We start from the raw sequence: 20,313 nt of genomic DNA, 5'->3' as shown, positions 1-20,313 counted from the left end.
ACCCAATACCCATGGACACACACCTACACACGCCTGAGACAACCACATCCTCCCTCACACCCCACCCCACACACAATATGCAAGAGTAAGATTTGATTTTGAGCTATTATAAAATCATCTCTATATACACTATGCAAACACATGTAAATCATGACAAAAATATTTTTTGAAATATAAATTTTAAATGTTATAGTAGGCATTTGATTTTTAGCTTTAGTATATGATCTTATTATTATTTTTCTGGTTTCAAGATGGCACCCCCCTGGAGTACTTCTGGGGCAAGGGGAGGGATATCCAGTGGCAAAGGTCAGGGGGTGGGACTTCTGGTGCCAAGACAGCAACAAAGGGGCAGGGCTCCTGTCAAGGAGCAGGGCTACCCTTGTGACCCTCGACAGCTCACCAAAACTCATTAAGTGGCCCTTCACCTGAAATAATTGCCCACCCCTGCCCTAGAGTGAGGATCTGGGCTGTGCCAGTAAAGGAGGAAGAGAGAACTTGCTTCCCACTCTTGGGTGGGGCTGAAACTGTCCTTTGATACTGGGCTGCTTTAAGTGGTAAAGCAGGCCCTGGAGGGTCCTCTGAGCAATGGCAGGATCTCCAGAACATTACAGGCTGCCACTCTGCTGCATCTCTCTCTTGCCTTTACCAACAGTCTCCAAAACCATCCTCTGGCTGTTCTCTGTAACACCTGTACTGGGGGAATTTTCTTCCAAGTGGATTTGGGATTTTATAGCCCTTGTATGCTTCTCCAACATTTTTACCCAGTGGAAAGAGGCTGGAGTGGGGTGTGCTGGCCTCAACCTAGGAAAATTTGTCCACTGTCCAATTCATCTCCTACTTCATGATTTTACCTCAAACTCCTAAACAGATTGATTTAGGACTTGGCTTATTCTTTAGGTTGCAAGAGATGTACAAAAGATGTTTGAACAAAAGGAGTTCAGTAACTTGAGTTCTGTGTGCATATATTAATGATGAAAACTTATGAGAACAGTTTTTAAACACATAAAGCTAGTATATTCAACTGAACTCTCATACATATCAATCAATCCTTTCCAGATCAGTGGACCTCCTACCATAGCAGTATCAATTATTTTGCCACTTCCAGAAAATAAAGGATGACCCAGTTATGTTCCAACTTTTCAGAAAAACAAACAACCCTCCCGCCCCCTCCCCCAGGGACTGAGATCAAGCATTGAATCTGTTAGCCAAAAAGGAACTAAGATGTTTAAATTGGAAAAGAAGAAAGAGGAGGGGGCAGTAGGGTTTATGCCAGAATTTGGTATGCAAGCTTAGCTATACTGTGCACCAGATAAAGTACTACATCTTGCCATTTACTTAGGATAAAACATGAATTTATTTTGAATCTTGGGGGCTGTATTTCTGTGACACAATATTTACCTCTCAGCTTAGAAAAATATACTTTATGCCACAAGAGAGACGCATCAAAACAAAAGTGGGAGACTCAAAAAGAAATGAAGTGTGATATAACTTTAGTTAGGCTGCACCATCCAGCTACATCATTTACTTACCTTTCCAGACTCCATCAATGGCAAACTGTGTGGAGACCCCCTCTCTACCAAACGTACTCTGAAAAAGCAAGTAGATGATGTATTTACTTAACTTGATATATTCAACCTTACAGCAATGTTAAAAAAAAGTTAAAAATTACACTGGGCCAGTGTTGACCAAGGTACTATTTCTGTGGCAACACCTATGCTCAACTGTCTCAATAGTGCAAGCTGATAATTAAGTGAAAACCTTAGAGAGCTTAAGTGGTGCTCACAGTGCTTCTGTGGCCTTTTAGGAGTGCTACAAGAGCATCAAAAGCTCATTTAAAGAGCAAAGCTAGGAACTGCAGCAACTGCACTCACAGCTGCTTCAACTGGAGGCAAACACAACAAGGACAACACCAATGCATGTTATATTAGACCTTGCTAATGCCTGCACAGTGTGGGAATTTCAAACAGATTTGTTTCAAACTAATGCAAATGAACTTATTCTGCTATTGTGTCACAACAAGGAGGCTGGCACCTACATCTCAGAAGGAACACAGTCTTCTAGCATGATAATGGCATCACCTAACTAAACAAAGAAGGAACTGCAAGCTTCCTGCAGAGATGAAAGACAGGTGAATGACTTGCTCTCTTATAGCTCCAGCCAGCTGGCAGCTTCCTCTGCATCTGCATTATCACTTTTGTTGGAATTCTCATGGAAAACTCTTGGCCAGCCTCCATGGGGTTATAAATGACAACCTAAGTTAAATGTCAAAAAGAACCTGGCAAGTGAGCTAGCATACACAGAATGAACTGAGTTACCATGGTAGCATTACTTGCACTGTCTAAACATTCAGTAAATGAGCAAAATGAAGGTCACCACAAAGCTAGAAAATGTGCGTAGCAGGAAAAGCAACTCTCAATGGTGTGAAGGAAAGCAACCAATTCCACTGCCTCAACATGCACTATTTTATATTGCACCCCGCCCCACAATCTAAGGACCACAGTTGACCCTGATGTAAACTGGAGTGAGGTTCACCTTCCTCCCCATTGGCTGAAATAAAGCACTATTTTAGGCCAGGGGTTAATCTGTTCTTAACAGACTCACACTTCTATGCAAGACTTAAATTACTATTTTGCGCTCCAACTAGTACGGGATAAAGAGAGAGAAAGTTATCGCACCTTGTGCCGATTTGGTCAAATGCCACAGTGAATGATACTTCTTACAATCACACCCTGACTGTGATTCAAATCTCAAGGTTTAAATATACTGAAAGTTAGAGGCAATTAGCACTGATTAAGGCAAGTTACAGCTCTGGAGTTAACACTGTTTATACATTATCAGCTTTAATGTATGAATGTACATTAACGTATGAATGTAGAGAACATGAAACACAGATGTTCTTTTTTTCTGAAGTAGGTACAGAAATTGATATGAATATGTGAACCAGTAACATTACCACAGTATTTTAAGACGAGGATGAGTAAATGTGCAAACGTATTTTCTACAGCCAGGCAGCATAGTTATTCTAAAAGGAGTTAAAGGGAAAACTACATCGGAAAAATCAGGGATTGGTGGGAGGGAGTAGATGCTGAGAAATGTGAATAAAACTGGAATGCAGCTGGGGAAAACAAGCAAGTGAAAGGAAAAGTTGGCTCAGGTTAGTGTCGGGGGGTGGGGTGGGTCATGGAAGGATCTGGCAGGATGGGGTTGTTTGTCAGGTAATGACAGTGATCAGGGGTTAACAAGTATACTGTGCTATGTCAGGGCAATAATGAGAACAAATATATTTGTCTGTAATGTTCTGGAAGCAAATCTTATCCTCTGTACCTGTCATGTCGAAGTGCTCTCATGTCTACGTAGACTGTTGTTGGATCTGGCCCAGCAGTTCCCTGACAATAAAGAGGGGGAAACAATTTTAACATGAACCAAAACATTTCATTTCTTTTTTTAAAGAAATTAATTAACACATATTCCTCTTTGTCGCTAACAGTCACACAGTATTATCCACTAGAAGAACAGAATAATGTTCTTCCTACACTGTCCATCATGCAACTTTGGTTTTCATATATTTTTTAAACAGATACAGAACTGAAGTGCACATTTACACATGGAAGTGCCGAAAGGTATCAACTCTTATTTTGGTTCTTATACATTCAACTAAAAAAAAAGAAAAAGAAAAAAAAAGAAAGGTGGGGGTAAACAACACAGGACATCTAAAGCATTTAAGAAAACTCTGTGCAGGTGTAGCCCCTTTTCTCAATTTTTTTTAATCCATAGATTTGTCAAATTGTTATATGATCCACAGTTATAAAAATATTAGTTAACTAAGTACTGCAGCTACTTGAGCTACAGTATTTTCATGGCTATTATAAGCTAGGGAAGATAGAAACACAAGTTACTTTCTACTGGAGTTAGTGTGCTGCCTTGTGAGGAATTTTGTTGAGTGGTTCCTAGACTTAAAAGGCAATCTAAGCCAATGAACAAATTGTGCACAGCACACCTTTAATTCCAATACTGCTTAATCTTGGAGCAGTTAAAATGTATTAAGAAATGCTCCTTTGACCAAAAATTAGGTAAAAATCCATCTGTTTTTATCTCTTCCCTCCACCCCCACCAAACACAGTGCAGTTTCTCATTATGGACAGAGAAAAGACCAGATTCTAATTTTCTCAAGGTTATAGGTCTGGAATTGAAATCAGCACTTTCAATATGCCAACAGTCCTACATGCTCTGTAACACCACTGATAGGCAGTCTGTAGGCTGTGCTCTGTACATGACAATACCTCTCTCTTTAGCCAGGTTAAGAATGTGCACTCCATCTCTGGGAATGAACCACTAAACTCATACTATCTCCGATTTACCCACATTCCTGTCTGTTGAACAAACTTGATTTACTGTCAAGGGAACTCTGTGAGCAAAATAAAGCTATATTAAATTGAAAAACAACCCCCAAACCCCTCACTGATTCAAGTAGAAGCTCCTTCAAATAGTTGCATTTATTTACAGTGTATGCACTGAAAATGACTGACTTCAGGACATTACAAGCACACACATGCATCACTATACCTGTTCAGCCAGCTTGCCCAGCCTGTTTGGCTGACAGAGGGACCACAAACAGAAGTAACAGAGGCCAGCAAAGTGTGTGAAACAGAGAAGAGAGCAAAGAAAAAATACAAACAAAGAGGCACAGGAGACATGAGATACACACAGTAAGATAGAAACAAAAAAGTCATACTATCTTTGAACAAAAAGTAATGAATTCCCTTTTCAGATTTCTGAAAGGACTGACTTGAGTTTTTTAAATGACTAATCTGGAAACATGTCTAAATCCCATATATTAACTAGGTACCAGATTAAAGCACAGAACCTGTCATACTTACTGATGCATCATACCTCCTTTCCCTATCTATGAGTACTTTAGGTTATTTATTACTTTAAAGGGACTCTTGCAGTAAGCTGACCTATTAAAACAGGAATATGTTATCTCCTTATTTCCACAGTAACTTGTAATTAATAGATTCATCTTGGACACCATATCAATACCCTTATAAAGAATAGTGCAGAATGAGATATTGTGAGTTGCAGATTTTATTTTGAGTGGCAAGGGGAAAACAAGAACAACTTTAAAAACTCCTTTCAATAATAATATACAGTGGTGAGATCAGGATGGGTTAGAGGAAGTTTTAACAGCCCATACTGCCCAATTTTTGAAAAATATTTAAAGAAAACTATTATATCATGAGTTTAGAAATGGAACTGTTACCACTAAATACATATTTCCAGTGAAAGAATATGAATTATGACACTCCTGTCTTCCCTGACTTGCAAACTTAGTAAGCAGGGTGTTAGCAAAGGTGCTTGAAGAGGTAACTCTGTGAGAAGTCTGGATTTCTTCCTTCTTTATTCCTATGGTATTATTCAATGTGCCCAGTTCACAAATGAAATTCTCAACTGGCCAAATTAGTTTTGCCCTCTCTCTTTTTTTACATATGTTGGTGAAGACCTAAAAACAGTAACCTAAAGTTGGGCTCCTAGATCCTTATGTTGACATGTAAATAACATCATAGAAACCCACCTTTAGGCCCTCAGGGTTTAAGATATTATGCCCAACCCTATTTAAAGTATTTCTACATAGCTCATTCTTTATTTAAATAGCATCTCCTCTGTGTTATGGGATTTTGAAACTGAATGAATATAAAAGCTTGTAACCGTTTACTTTCACATCAAATGGTTACTAAAATTATATTGCTTATGCCTTTTTACTTTTGTGTCCAAGTCTCTCTATTTCCCTCCATCTGTCCAAAAGAGATTATGTAGCTCTAATGAGCAATTATAAATAACAGTGTATTCAAAAGGTTGAGACTTATAGTTTCTCTCCTTGTGGAAACACCCAGAGTGATAAAATTCTACAATGTTCCCAAGCAAAACATACCTTCCCTCTTTTACTGTAACACGCCAAAAAATGCTTGTATTTGTTTTAGATCTACATTCTTTGGTATGTGATCCACAGAGTATGTTCACTGGCTGATTGCAAAGAATTTCCAACTTAAGCCTTGAAACCTGAAAAGCATTATGTGCAAGCTTAACTGTATGTGTGCAAGCAGTCCCCAAGACTTCTATGCAACTCCTCACGTACATACAGATGAGCCTAAAAGTTGGGTGATGAATTTATATTAAACTAAGCAAAGTTAAATTAATCTATTGGATTACTAAAGTTCTATTTTGCCAGGGGAATAGCACATTCATGTGGTTAAACAGAATTAGATTTTAATGTGATTAAATTAGCCACATGAAATTTAATTGGGATGGAAATACCAAGCAACCAAAACAGAACACTCCACAGCACTGAATGCCTCCCCTCCCCAGTGGACAGAGCTGCGCACTGCAATACATTCCTTATTTTTCTGATTGTGCTTTATACTGGAAAAAGTCAACATGGTATGTAAAAGCAAAGGAAAAAAAATTCATATGCCACATTCCTCATTTTGTATTTTTCAAGAGAAAGAGCAGTGTACAACCTATCCACTCAACTATCTTTAACATGGAGTTCTTATTTGAATAGCCATCACATACACAAGGCAATTTCCGATTGATAAAGTTTATCCATAATCCCAGAAAGCTAGAAATAGCACTGTGTGAAATATTTATGATGTTCAGCCATAGGAATTATGCATTTATTTTAAATACTTTGCTTTTTCTTAGCAGAAAGAAAACAATATTTTTACATAGATTTTTTTGTGTTAAAAGATAACTATTATTAATCGCTACATAAGAACCTGTTAAATACTCAAAGTCCCTCACCCTAATCATGCAAAAAAACTTCTGAACTCCTTTTGTTGATTTTGTAGGAAAGCAAACTGGGATACTGTGGCATAAAAGTCACTTGTAAAGTTCAGCAGAAAAAATACATATTCAATGTACAGCTGATGTGATTTTCTACAAAGTTTTACAATCAAGTAGCACTTATTAGAAGACACAGTCTGATCTCACCTGTAAGCAAATTGCTACGTTGACCCTGCACCCAAACGTGGTGCTCACTGCACGTGCAGAGAGGCCCAGATCTTTGAACAACTTTGAGAAGGACTGTGTTAGTGCAATCCTTGGTCTCTCTTCTGCAACCACCATACATGTTCGTACACAGGACAGGTTAACTCCTTTCATCTGTTTGAGAAGTTAGGCAGAGGAGGAAAAGGTGAACAAAATGCCTTATTTATCTGGACATCAGCAATTCCTAGAAACAGAAGTCATCTGAAAGTTGATTTTCAAAAACAACAGAAAAACAACAGCACCTGTGGCATCTTCCTCCCAGAACAAATTAACTACAGTACAACTGTACCTTTGGCACATGTTCATGCATACAACCAGCTTAGATTAGGGGTGTTCAACACCTAGCAGATGGGACAGATCCAGATCATGGACCCACATGATCTGGCCTACAGAGCTCCCCAACCATCTGAAAATTTGGTGGGGGGAGGAAGGCAGACTTAGTGCGCTACCACTCCCCCACTCCCAAATTTCCAAGCCTTGTGGACCAGATGACATGGCCCTGTATGTGGCACGTGTGGGGCCTGATCTGGCATATGTGGGGCTGAAGCTGCAGGTTGATTTTGCATCTGCAGGACTTGGTCTTGATCCAGTGTTTAAAGGGCCAGTGCTGGGTCCACAATATGTTGTGTGGGACTGGGATTGGGCCTGGGTCCTGTGCGTGCTGGCTTGGGCCCATAGACTAGATCTGGCCTGTGAACCCACTCCACCATACTCAACTGGCCTTCAGGGACAAAAGGTTGGGCACCACTGGCTTAGATAGATTCTATAACCAAAATTCTGAATTACTAAATTGTCTCCATAGTGGGAGCTCTCCCACTACTGCCATATCTGAGTTTCTTTAAAACTAAATAATGAATTTCAGTCAAGAAATGTTTAGCTCAAACAGGTACTATAAATGCATGTGGAGTAAGATGAAGAAAGTAATTTATTACTTTTGTAGAAGAACATACAAAATTGTGGATCTCTTTCGTAAGTTTAAAACAACTATAAGGGCAAGAGACCCATGGTGCTAAAGTGCAACTTTCCCAGAAATAATTCCAATATCTGGGCAATTTTGTAAGAGAGACTGATCAGCTTGATGTGTTGGTATAAAACAGTGGTGCTCAACCTGTGGAGGTCTGTGAAGCTGGTGTAAATGGCCTGTCACTGGCATGCACGTCAGTGCAAGTGAACACTTCTGCCACTCATCTCCCTTCCCCGCTGCTGAAATCAGCAACAGGAGAAAGGAGGTATAATGTGGATACCATTTTGGGATTTAGGAGACCATTTGATTGCAAGTCAAAACTGAATTCATGACAGCAGATTCGAAAGTTTGACTTGTAATCAAGTTGCTAAAAGGATTCTTCAGCTAGTAAAGAGCACAGTAATATTCCAAAGCACAGAGCCTTGGTAGTGAGAATGAACTGGGGAAGGGAAATCTTATATAACAAACTTAACAAACCATATCACAACAGGGTAGAGAAGCAGGTATATTTTCTATATGCTCACAAGAAACAAACTGCTGCTGAATGAATCCAAAGGGAGGATGAGCCGGACAAAGATATATACATTAGTTTGTGTGGTACATAAGCAGTACATCACACTAGATGCACAACACTATTAACCTTGTATTGGACAAGGTATTTCTAGAATCAATTGGTAAACCTGTGTTCTTGCCAAATCCCAAAGTTAAGATTTATCACCTGGAACAGATTCCATTTTCATATCTGTATTTGCCTACAACTAAGAAAGCAGGTTTATGATTCAAAACATCCATTATGGCAAATTCAGACATGGGGGAAAAAATTAACCATTCTTTTTCCTTTAGTCAGGGAAAGTTTGATAAATTTGCTGAGTATTTCCCCAAAAAGTTCAGAAAGAAAAAAGCTTTTTAAATTGTCATCAAAGCATAGAAATATCAAGTGCGAAATGTGGTTTTTCTTTTCAGAAATTCGTGAGCAAGTGACAGCTAGCTGCAGTCTCAAACATAGCATGTTTGGGGGGGAATAAACCATAATTAAATGCCTTCAGATATTTCATGGAGGAGCCACTTTTACAGTTGATGATGTGAAACAAAGGGCCAGAACTGAAGAAATATACTTAACTGTGTATTAATACATATAGAAATAAAGTCTTCTTACCCGGAGAATGTCTGTCTGTGTTCCAAGGCCTTTGGTGCACATCTCCATGACAGAATAAGAGCAGAAAGTGACACGCACTTTGTACTGACTTACAGCAGACAACCACAGAGATACATTGCTCTCCAGTTCAAGAGGAGGGACTAAAATGGACTGATGTCCCGAATATACACTATCCGCATGGAAAAGAATACACAAAAATGAAGTAGACTTTGACTATGCCGAACAAATACAATAAAGTATACGCACATTCTGGGCACTTTGTTTACTCTGACCTTTCACAATACAGCTGATATCCCATCATCTCCTTCACACACCCACACACACAGTCCCTTCTACTACCTTTCCCAGGCCTCTCTCAGAAACAGCAAGTTAAAGGTATTTAAAGAACCATCATATATATGTATACTGCCCAGTGTCACACTCATGCCTTCCATTTCTACAAGATACATGTATGCTCCCCTGCTGTCTAAAACAAGCCTGCTGTTCAGTACAGATCTGCTCTGGATGTCATGATAGGAAACTCCCTCCCAATCTCTGCTGTAAACAAACCCATTTCCATTTCCATTTTGCTTTTTGCACTGACAGAAGAGGGCTAGAGCACCTGGGGGATGCTGTTTGTGACATGGAGCCAGTGCATAGTAAAGCAGCAAGAATGCAGAGGCAGGAGGGGACTCAATCTTTCCAGTGAATACAAGCAACACACTTAGAAGTGGTCTTACCAAAGTGTTGGACATTAGTTTATTCCTAGGTTAAATTCATACTAGTATCTACTACTTTCCTTGTGGCTACACAAGGAAACAAGCTAAATTTTCCCTCAGTAAAAAGTTTCATAGTTTCTAGGGTTGGAAGGGACCTGAGTAGATCATCTAGTCCGACCCCCTGACATGGCAGGAAGGAGTACTGGGGTCAAATGATGCAAGGTGTACATCTAGCCTCCTCTTAAAGACCCCCAGGGTAGGAGCCAGCACCACTTCTCTTGGAAGTTGGTTCCCGACCCGAGCTGTCCTGACCGTAAAGTAGCGCCTCCTGATATCTAGCCTAAATCTACCCTCTCCCAGCTTGTGACCGTTATTCCTGGTCACTCCTGGTAGTGCTCAGGGGACCAGGGACTTCCCCAGTGCCTGCTGATCTCCCCTGACTAGTTTGTAACAGGCCACTAGATCCCCCCTCGTAGGGCCTGCCCTGCTGCCCCCTGATCATACGAGTGGCCCGCCTCTGGACCCTCTCCATGTTGTCCACATCCCTCTTGAAGTGCGGTGCCCAGAACTGGATGCAGTACTCCAGCTGCGGCCTGACCAGTGCCGCATAGAGGGGGAGGATCACCTCTTTGGACCTGCTTGAGATGCATCTATGGATGCGTGACAAGGTACGGTTGGCCTTCCTGACTGCTTCCCCACACTGCCGGCCCATGTTCATCTTGGAGTCAATGACGACTCCAAGATCCTTTTCTGCCTATGCACTGACAAGAAGGGAGTTCCCCAGCCTGTAGGTATGGTGCAGGTTGTTCCTCCCCAGGTGCATCACTTTGCACTTGTCAGTGTTGAATCCCATCCTGTTCTCATCCGCTCACCCCTGTAATCTGTCTAGGTCCCATTGTAGCCTATTGCTCCCTTCTAGAGTGCCCACATCCCCCCACATCTTAGTGTCATCAGCAAATTTGGACACGGTCTTTTTATCCCCTCGTCCAAGTCGCTGATGAAGATGTTAAACAGCGCGGGCCTGAGGACAGAGCTCTGCAGAACCCCACTGCCCACGTCCCTCCAGGTTGAGAAGGACCCATCCACCACCACTCTCTGGGTGCAGCCCTCCAGCCAGTTAGCAACCCAATTGATTGTGTGGGTGTCGACACCACAGTCCCCCAGTTTCTTAATGAGAACAGGGTGAGAGACAATGTCGAAGGCCTTCCGGAAGTCCAGGAAGACTATGTCCACTGCTAGCCCTGCATCTAAGGATTTGGTGATCTGGTCATAGAAGGCCACCAGGTTGGTCTGACAGGACCTGCCACTGATGAACCCGTGTTCATGCCCCTAAGCATGAAATCCCCTGCTGGCCCCTCATGGATGTGCGCCAGCATAATTTTCTCAAACAGCTCGCCTAGGATCAAAGTAAGACTGACTGGCCTATAGTTTCCCGGGTCCTCCTCCTTCCCCTTTTTGAAGATGGGAACCACATTGGCCCTCTTCCAGTCCCCTGGCACCACACCAGAGCACCATGAGTGCTCGTAAAGCCATGCCAGGGGTCCTGCAATGACCTCAGCCAATTCCTTCAGTATGCTAGGGTGGAGATTGTCCGGACCGGGTGACTTGAATATCTCCAGTCCCTCCAGAAGCTCCCCAACTAGTTCCTCACTAACCCGTGGCCCAGGTGTGCCTCCCCTGGGGCCTGAGGGGGGGCCCAGCGGGGGCGTGGCTGTTCCAATCCCTGCTTAGGAAGATGGAGTCAAAGAAATCGTTAAACATGTTGGCTTTATCATCTGGTGTGACGACCGAATTTCCTAACGTGTCCTGCAGGGGCCCCACATTACCTGGAACCTTCTTTTTATCCCCTATGTATTTAAAGAAGGACTTCTTATTGTCCTTAATCTGGGAAGTTAATCCCAGTTCCATCTCTGCCTTGGCCTTCCTGACTGCCCCTCATCATCCCCAAGCAACCGCAGTATAGTCATCCCTGGTGATGTCCCCTCTTTTCCACTGTGTGTACGCCTCCCTTTTAGCTAGGAGACATTCCTGAATGTTATACACAAGCAACATGAAAAACCTGAAAACACAAGATATTTCTGACTTTAAGCTTAATGTATAATAAAAGAGAAGAAAATATTTCTAGGTTCAAGGATTTTTTTGGACATCTCTTATTGGACCAACTGTACAGTTGGGATACAGGTAGACAAGCTTTCAGATGGAAAGCATTCTTCTCCAGGTTTAGGGAGGAAAGCAAGCAAGGGATGAAGAACAGTGGATGGAGCTGTAAAACTTGAGGAGAAATTTCCAGGGGTAGCAAGCAAACAATTAAAGTAAAGAAGTCTGATTTACTGGGAGGTCAAGACCTATCAAAAGGGTGGAGTACCACTATCACTTGTAGTGTGTGGCAAGAATTTCAGGAATCGGGTAGCTTATAGTGTGTTATACAAGATCAATATTGGTTTTCTGTCCTTAATTCCTAGTGTCCAGCCAGTTTATGAATTTTTGTTTTCAAACTTGCCTTTTAAAGGTGTTTCAGAAATTTCCATTGAACGTGACAGCAGTGAGGGCAGAATGGGAGTGACTGTTCTGTAAAAAATGTGCTCTTGCTGATATATTTCTCTGCCCTTTATATTCTTTCTGTAAGCATTCACTCTGGGTGCTGTCTAATTTCACCTACATAGTTACCACAAGTGCCTTTAGTGCACTGGATCAGATGCATTATGTTTTGAGAAAGGCACAAATATGATCCATGGATTCTGATGGACTTATTGTAGAAGGTGCTGATTGTAGCAGCACTGGAGATGTCCTAATAGGTTAAGTACCTATTTTTTATACCATCTCTGCATTTTGTTTTAGGATTGATTTTGCACATCAAAAAGCAGACAGACACATCTATGATGTTCCGCTACAGAAGACCATCACAGAACTGTATAAAGACAAGGCTCACGTTACATCTATACAGCACATCACATGTGCAATTAACAGTCCCCTCCCCCACACACAGACTGCCTGATTTTAATGTTGCTTAAGATGTTATTAAATGTTAACAAAATGTATATTCAATTTATTCTTACTTTCTTTTTTTCTGGTCTTGTAGATAGGAAATATGGGAAACTTTTCCCTTTTGGGTCCTCTTAGTTATTTTATTTTATTTTTTTTACACTTTTATTCACAATTTGTAACTTTTTATTAAGCATCTAAAAACTGAAAAATTACTGAGGAAATAGGAAGAAAAAAATCATAGCAGCACTACATATGCTGCATTTAGTAGTTTAACTATCTGAATCAAACAGTTTGCCACTCTATTTAGGCAATATTAAATGTACAAAAAGCAGGCCCCTACCTTACAGGCTTTTAGAAGGGTTTATTTAACATGGATGAAATCAGTACTGAAATCCTCTCTTTCATGTACTCGAAATCCAAGTAACTTCAGCTAACATAGCAAAATTTGTGCTCCCCTACAAATGTTAGTTCTATTCTGATTTGTCCACAAACATATATTAGGATTATCTAGAGAATTTCCAGGTGACCATGTATAAGCTGTAGCATAATAGTTGCTACAAACAGGGATTCTATAAGCAAAGAAGCAGCAAGGGACACATCAGGTAAACACTATTGGATTCAAAATGGTATTTAAAGGTTTGTTTTTTGGGGAATTGGCTTATAGGGGCGTGTGTGTATATATCGGTGTATATATACACACCTATATAGGGGTGTGTGTGCGTGCGCGCGCGTGTATAGATCTAGATAGATATAGATAGAGGCGTGTGTGTTGGTGTACGTACACCCCCCCATCTATCTATATCTATAGAGGTGTGTGAATATATACACCTATACACACACTTCAATCTATATATCAATCGAAGTGTGCACATAGGTGTATACCTATACACCTCCCCCCCCACCACACACTACAAATACCCAGAATGGGCAGCAGGGGTTAACTGATTTCTAAGAAACCTGTGTCTTACATCCGTGGAGTTTCTCACAGCCTTGGGAGCACACAGGCTGTCTAACAGAACAAGCCCAATGGATAACACACATAGTCTACAATACAGTTTTGGAACCAAGGAAGTACATACCATACTGCCCGTAACACAAAATAACTGGCACCAGCTAACAGGGCCCCAGAACAGGTGGGTCTGAGTCCCCAGTTTTGGGGGAACAGACAAAATTAGGAGATGGTTTAGAAAGACCAAATTAGTAGGTGTGCATGTGATGGGCTTGAAATGTGCTGATGAGACACTATGTGGACATGTGACCACAGAGATAACCAACCAGAGATAGCCAGAGATGAAGAGTCATCAGGAGTCTTCAACAGGGAAGAAGAATACAGAAGCATAGACTTGAGAGAAACAAAGTTTCCATCCCCATCTCCACCCCTAGGAAGGGTCCCCAAGCCCACCATGGACAGAGGACACATGACCAGTCAATCTCATCCACCTCACTGGAGGTGGGGTATGGGCCTCTGCATCCCACCTCCAGGCTGCTGACATGCTGACGCCTAAGAGAGCCTCAGAGTGAAGACTGCATCCTGGCCAGATGTACTTTGACTCTGATGACAGCCCTAGGATTTGACTAATATATAGACTTGCTTGATTGTTTGTATTGCTTCTTTTCTGTTATCACTGTGTATCAATAAATGTGCCTATAACTGAATGGAAAGGACATGATTGATCTGAGGGTGGGCCCCCCTGGAACAAGACCTCCGAGTCCTAAATCCAAAGTCAACAAAACATAAAGTTTAAATACTGACCTGCAGAGGCACCATAGTGCAAAGCCCAAGCCACAGTAAGGGTCAAGGCAGATTGCGATCTGTCTGGAAGGGTACAGCTCACACTGTAGCTTTATGGAACGACATAAGGCACTTGTAGCTGCATGTGACATCTAAAGAAGAAAACAGGTCCACTAAGGGCTTTTATACTTTAGAAATTTGCACTGCTATTAAACACTTGCAAATGGTTGAAGTAGAAGCTATGATGCCTGTCACATTTTTTCAAACAGTATAAACAAAGTCATTTCTAGCATCAGCTCAGCCTTTCAATTAGTGTACAAAAGCTAATAACCCTCCAGCTTAGACTAAAATGGATACTCCTGACCCTTACAGGGTAAAATCAAACAGGGAAAACCCCCCCCCCCCAACCTCTGACCCCCTTCTCAGAAGCTCTCTGTACAGAGCAGCAAAAAAAGAACAAAACAATGCTTTCAGAGATGGGTTGAAGGTTATCATCAAGTGACTTGTCTATTGTTATACAACACTTATGTGATAGTTTGAATAGGATACAGGTCTTTTTTCTCCTAGCCACAAGTCCAGACGCATTCTGTGTAATACAAAACATACATTCATTTTAGCAACATACATCTCAGTGAAATTACTATACCTTTACTCCTGCTAATATGCCAGTGGTAGATACACTGAAGTCCAAGTATGCCAACATATCTGGGGAAGGAGGTCTAAAAATAGTTGCCACCTTCTTTTTAGGTATATCATCTACTCAAAAAACATAAAAGCAGAAAAAATCCATGATATTATTGCAGAGAAAAATTATAGCAGGAAGACACAACTTTTAAAATTTGGCATCTTATGTTTCCTAAGTTTTATGGACTGATATACAGTTACAATGCAATATCCAGCTACTCTAAAAGAATAAGTAATGAATGGGTCTCCAAATTAATTAACATTTGTATATAAACATCCAGCCACACTAACAGTCTTAAATTACATTGAACAGAGCACAATACATCTTCTGAAATACCCACGCTTCTTGGCAAGTCCAGGCTAGAATTTAATTCTCTTAACTATTGTAGGCATTTTGTACCTGTGTCCAAAATGGTGGGCCATGTTTTAATATCTACAGCTGTTGCAGCTTCTTTGGACTTCAGTAGTTTCATTATTGCTTGTGTTGTAAGGATACATGCAGACTTACTGACCTGTACAGAGTACAACATTCAAAATATTAAGCTGGTGAGTGAATGCCCGTGTTTTCAAATTTATCCAAATTAGTACAACTTGTTGATAGCAGCTGATAGTAAAGAAAAATATTGTATCAATAGAAAAGATGGTTTGAATTACGTTTATGACATAGTTCATGACTGAGGGTCACAGGAAAACAGTAGCATGTTTTTCAGACATTCAGCTTATTTTATATTTATTATTACATTATAATCTATTGGACAACTGCTTTTCCAGTGAATAAATCAAACTTCAACACACACACTACACAAAGTAATTGCTCATACCTCTACAATCATCTTGACAGTGGGTAGGGTGGTAGCAAGATTTTGTGGATGAGGGGGTCGAACTGTGATGGGTATGCACCCAGCATATAAGCAGCCATAGAAAGTTGCTATTAAGTCTATTCCTGTAAAGGATCCAAATAAATTTTAATGTCATAAATGAGAAACAAAGAGAAGACTCCTTTACCAAATCCCAATAAATATCCTTAATACATTAAAAAAGTGATAGACCATAAAGATTTATCTGTCATAAAGCCAGGGTGTGAATTAAGGGGAAGCTCAGGGGCTAAGCCCCCCCATAAGAAATGAGTGCCCCCTGTATGATTTGAAAATCATAACCTGAGGGGGGTCTTGGATTGGATTGCTTCTTCACTTAAGTGGACTTGTTAATCAATGAACTGATTTAATTTTGTTGCAGTCCAGCCCCTCCCCCGCAAATTCAAAATGTAATTTGAACCTTGTATAAAGGTCCATATAACTTTGTGTCCCATCTCTGGTAGTGGCTAATCCTTAAATCTGAAAACCTCTATGACAAGATCTTAGCATGTTTTAGAAAGATATAACATCTTCAAAGGAGAAGTTCTACTGAAATTCTTACTATACAGCCATGCAGTTTGAGAAGGTTATGAAGCGGGCACGTTTTCAGAAGAGTATGTGTTCGTCTTCCTTCAGCTAGCATTACAGAAGCTGTAAACTATTCAATCACCAGAAAATTACACTCCTGCCATTTCCTTATTATACACTTACAAACACTGCCACTCCCTCCGCTGTATCTTTTTTGTGGGGCTGAGAATCTGGCAACTTTAATGTGATATGGATGCATTTCCCACTTCCATTTCAATAGTTTAGTATTGTACAAATCTCCAGGTACATTTGTGAAATTCACAAGCAGCTTACTGAGGAAAAAGCATTAAGGGGAAAGGTGTTTGTCACTTAACACTGCCTTGGTCAGTCACTGCCAGGGATAAATTACCAAATTAAGCAGATGCTTGACTATTCTAATCAGGCAATGATTCTGTTTCTTTCTGCATAGCCAAGGACTTTATAGTTTCTGCTGTCTCCACTTACTTACCTGGTGGATAAACTAGAGCTACATGATCTCCAACATTCAGTCGCCCCTTCTCAGTCAGTGCTGCTGCCACTCGCTCAGCTTTCTTGTGCAGCTGTATGCATGATGCAGTACTGGCTACTGTGCCCTGTGCAGTATAGAAGTGACTTAGGAAAACTTTGCAGAAAATATATTTTGAAATCGAGTAAAATGAATTTCCTTAGCTGTATTTCACTACATTTTCACTTTTAGCATTGGAACCGACAGAATTCAAGATTCAATGAAACAACAACCTCCTACTTCAGCATCTCAGAAACCAGGCTAACTACTTCACCCCCTCTTAAAACACACACATCAAACTATTGCGTCTTTGTCATTACAAACATCAGACAATTCAGCATAGGGTCTAGGTGAATTTGTTTTTACAAACAAAACAGCTTAAAAGTCATTTTGTTTGAAATCGAGGCAATGACAGCAGCTTTTTAAATCAATAAATATAGATTCATTACATCAGCAGGCAGTTGAGCATCATACCATATGCAGCACCATGCTGAAGCAAACCTTGGTGGGCACAATATGGACAAACCTCTACAGCCAACAATATGCATCTAGAATCTCTCTGATATAACCTTTGATTTTCCCTGCACCTGCCTCTTGTTTCCTCAGTGTCTGCAGACCAATTATTCTTATCAGGACACTATTTAAAGGCCCCTTACCTTTATAATTAAGTTTCTTCCTACAGTTTTAACCAAGTTAATCAAAACTTTGTTTTATTCTTGTTTTAGTACTTACCTCACATTTCTCATAACTACATCCTGCATTTTGTTCCCAATTATTTAAAATCCCATTTCTTTAAATGTTTTCTTTATTTTTCTATCTTGGACAATAATTCCAGACCTTAACAGACTGGGTACATTTTCCTTGCTAGCCAGAAATATCCCTAGGAGACCTTGCTCATGAATGTGGCCGTTAAGTTTCATTTTCACTGAACTTTACTTCAGGGAGGAACATTAACATGGTGGAGTTCCCTGATGGCAGTAAGAACCTCTGGAGGCATGCTGAACATTGTACAGAAGTAGCAAATATACTGTGACATTTGGATTGGAGTACAGGACAAGAGCAGATTCAGCTGCATCCATCAATTAATTTACAAGCATCTTGCTGTCAATATAAGTCCCTCCAATAGTGTGACTTTTACCCTGTTGCCTACAACTTATCCAGATGACTTGTTATTCCCCTTTATCTTAACATTTTTTGTCCTTAAACAGAGTTATTTAGACTAGCAGCAGCAATGATCTTTTTTTTGAATACCTGGACCATGTTTAGGAACTATACGAACACATAGTAAAATATCCGTAGCAACTGTTCTGTGATACAGAGATTTTCATCAAGTCAACATCCAATTTTGTCCTACCTGATACTTCTAACCCCCCCACCGGAAGTAATAAACCTCAATAGAAAAGCACATAAGACAGACTTATTCCAAACCAATACATTTCTATCCATTCCTGCTGTAAAGGGCCAGTAAGGACAAGCTGATAGAATTTTTTGCTACAAGAGACCCAAAGATAGCTTACCTACTGAACCACAGATTAGTAAGGGCCCACTTGGACAGGTCTTCTGCTCTGCAGCTTAACTTGTCTGCAGACATTGTATTTGTCAACAAGATGTAGAGGATTACAGAACACATCTGGAATCAGCTGCTATATAACCACTGCTTTCCAAAAGCATGGATGCGAGCCTGCTTACTGAGATAGCTGATCACTACCTTGCTATGAGTTGTGGTAGTGTCAAGCAGACCCCAGAGCTCTGAAATATTTACTTGAACATGTTCCAGTAATCAAGAGCAGCATCCCTAAAGGAAGCAAAACTCAGTGGGTTATTAGAGACGGGCACCACTGGTCAGAGCGATCATGGATCCAGCAAGACTGGAAGAGGACTTCACTGGATTCATGGTAGTCTTTCTTTTCTCCTTTAATCATCTTCCTGTCATCACTCTTGGTCCCCTGTTGAGGAGATTCTCCAAGTTCAGCATTCTGGTACTCCTATGCTCAAGGGTATGGAGGGGAACTGAGGCTTCCACAGAACCTCCAGCACAATGTGGACCTCCAAATCTGGGAGCAGCTCAATATGGAAAGAAATGCACCTGCTACAGCTTTTTTAATCTAGACAGAATGCAGACTAAGCTTCTAGAGAGTAAGCAGAAGTAAGGATAGTTGAAGCAGTTAATATCCTCGCTACCTGCCATCATGAGAGGTTGCTCCATCATCAAACAGCTTGGCATATTTTCAGGTGTAGTACAGAGCCTGTTATTTTCCTATTTTCTTTCTCCAAAATCTAAATGGTCCATTTACTGTGTCTGAAAATGAGACTTAAGGTCCATCTTACCTTGGAATTCAGCAGTAGGAAGAGGGGGTGATCTGGAGTTGTCTGGGCTCGCCACTGCAGAACATCTGCTAAGTATAGAAACTGAAACAAAGGAAAGATAGCAGAAAAGTTTCAAATTCACTTAAAATACCCTACACTAGTGCTGACCAATCTGTGGCATGCATGCTACAACTGGCACAGGCAGCCAGTATGCTTGGCACATGACGTGGGAAATGGGGGCCAGTGCTGGTTCAAACGTTTGGCCCTGCAGGAGCTATGGGGGTAGATGCCACCAAATTCAGTTTCCATGCTCTGGTAGCAATGGCATTTGGTGGCACTGGGTGATGGCAGTGGCTAATTACAGTGGTACTCTCATACTTTGGACTTGTGGCACAGCTGCCAAAAAGGTTGGCCACCACTGCATAATGCTCAGCTTCAGCAAGGTACCATAACTGCTGACCCATCGCGAGCAGTCTGAATGAGATATTGGACACAGTCAGAAAAGCTCAGTGTTACCTTTCTTGCCTGGTCATTATCCTCCAACTGGGTAACATCTCTCCCCGAGGCTTGTGCAATTCTCTTTCCAGCAACAAGGTTGCCTACAATCATTGAAGCTGGACCAACATCTGAGGTCAGCAAAATAGAAGAGAAAATCAACTTAATGAAGCCATTCAGATTGACAATTGAGCACATACATTACCATAAGGAATGCATACAATATCACTTCAAAAATGTAAAGGGTTGAACTCAAACATCTTATCGGACAGGAAAAAATACAACCTGGTAACATTTCCATATTTATGGCTTGTTTCTGAGG

General features: G+C 40.8%; 1 protein-coding gene across 5 annotated transcripts in view; it reads right to left on the bottom strand.

Annotated features, from left to right (window-relative positions):
• DIP2A (DIP2 acetate--CoA ligase A) overlaps positions 1-20,313 on the bottom strand; it is a 221,666-nt gene that overhangs the window by 9,681 nt on the left and 191,672 nt on the right. For all 5 annotated transcript variants that reach the window (XM_090045084.1, XM_090045085.1, XM_090045082.1 and 2 more), the window contains 11 exons: positions 20,013-20,122; positions 19,518-19,598; positions 17,154-17,277; positions 16,085-16,206; positions 15,664-15,775; positions 15,226-15,335; positions 14,601-14,731; positions 9,165-9,333; positions 6,988-7,158; positions 3,325-3,386; positions 1,530-1,587 (listed from right to left, as the gene is read on the bottom strand). In XM_090045084.1, coding sequence (XP_089901210.1) covers positions 1,530-1,587; positions 3,325-3,386; positions 6,988-7,158; positions 9,165-9,333; positions 14,601-14,731; positions 15,226-15,335; positions 15,664-15,775; positions 16,085-16,206; positions 17,154-17,277; positions 19,518-19,598; positions 20,013-20,122 — 1,250 coding nt within the window. The remainder of the gene's footprint in view (positions 1-1,529; positions 1,588-3,324; positions 3,387-6,987; positions 7,159-9,164; positions 9,334-14,600; positions 14,732-15,225; positions 15,336-15,663; positions 15,776-16,084; positions 16,207-17,153; positions 17,278-19,517; positions 19,599-20,012; positions 20,123-20,313) is intronic.

Source organism: Crocodylus siamensis, chromosome 4 (assembly GCF_052110815.1).
Source record: "Crocodylus siamensis isolate JL-2025a chromosome 4, ASM5211081v1, whole genome shotgun sequence".
Lineage (NCBI taxonomy): Eukaryota > Metazoa > Chordata > Crocodylia > Crocodylidae > Crocodylus > Crocodylus siamensis.
This window is presented reverse-complemented; position numbering and strand designations above follow the sequence as displayed.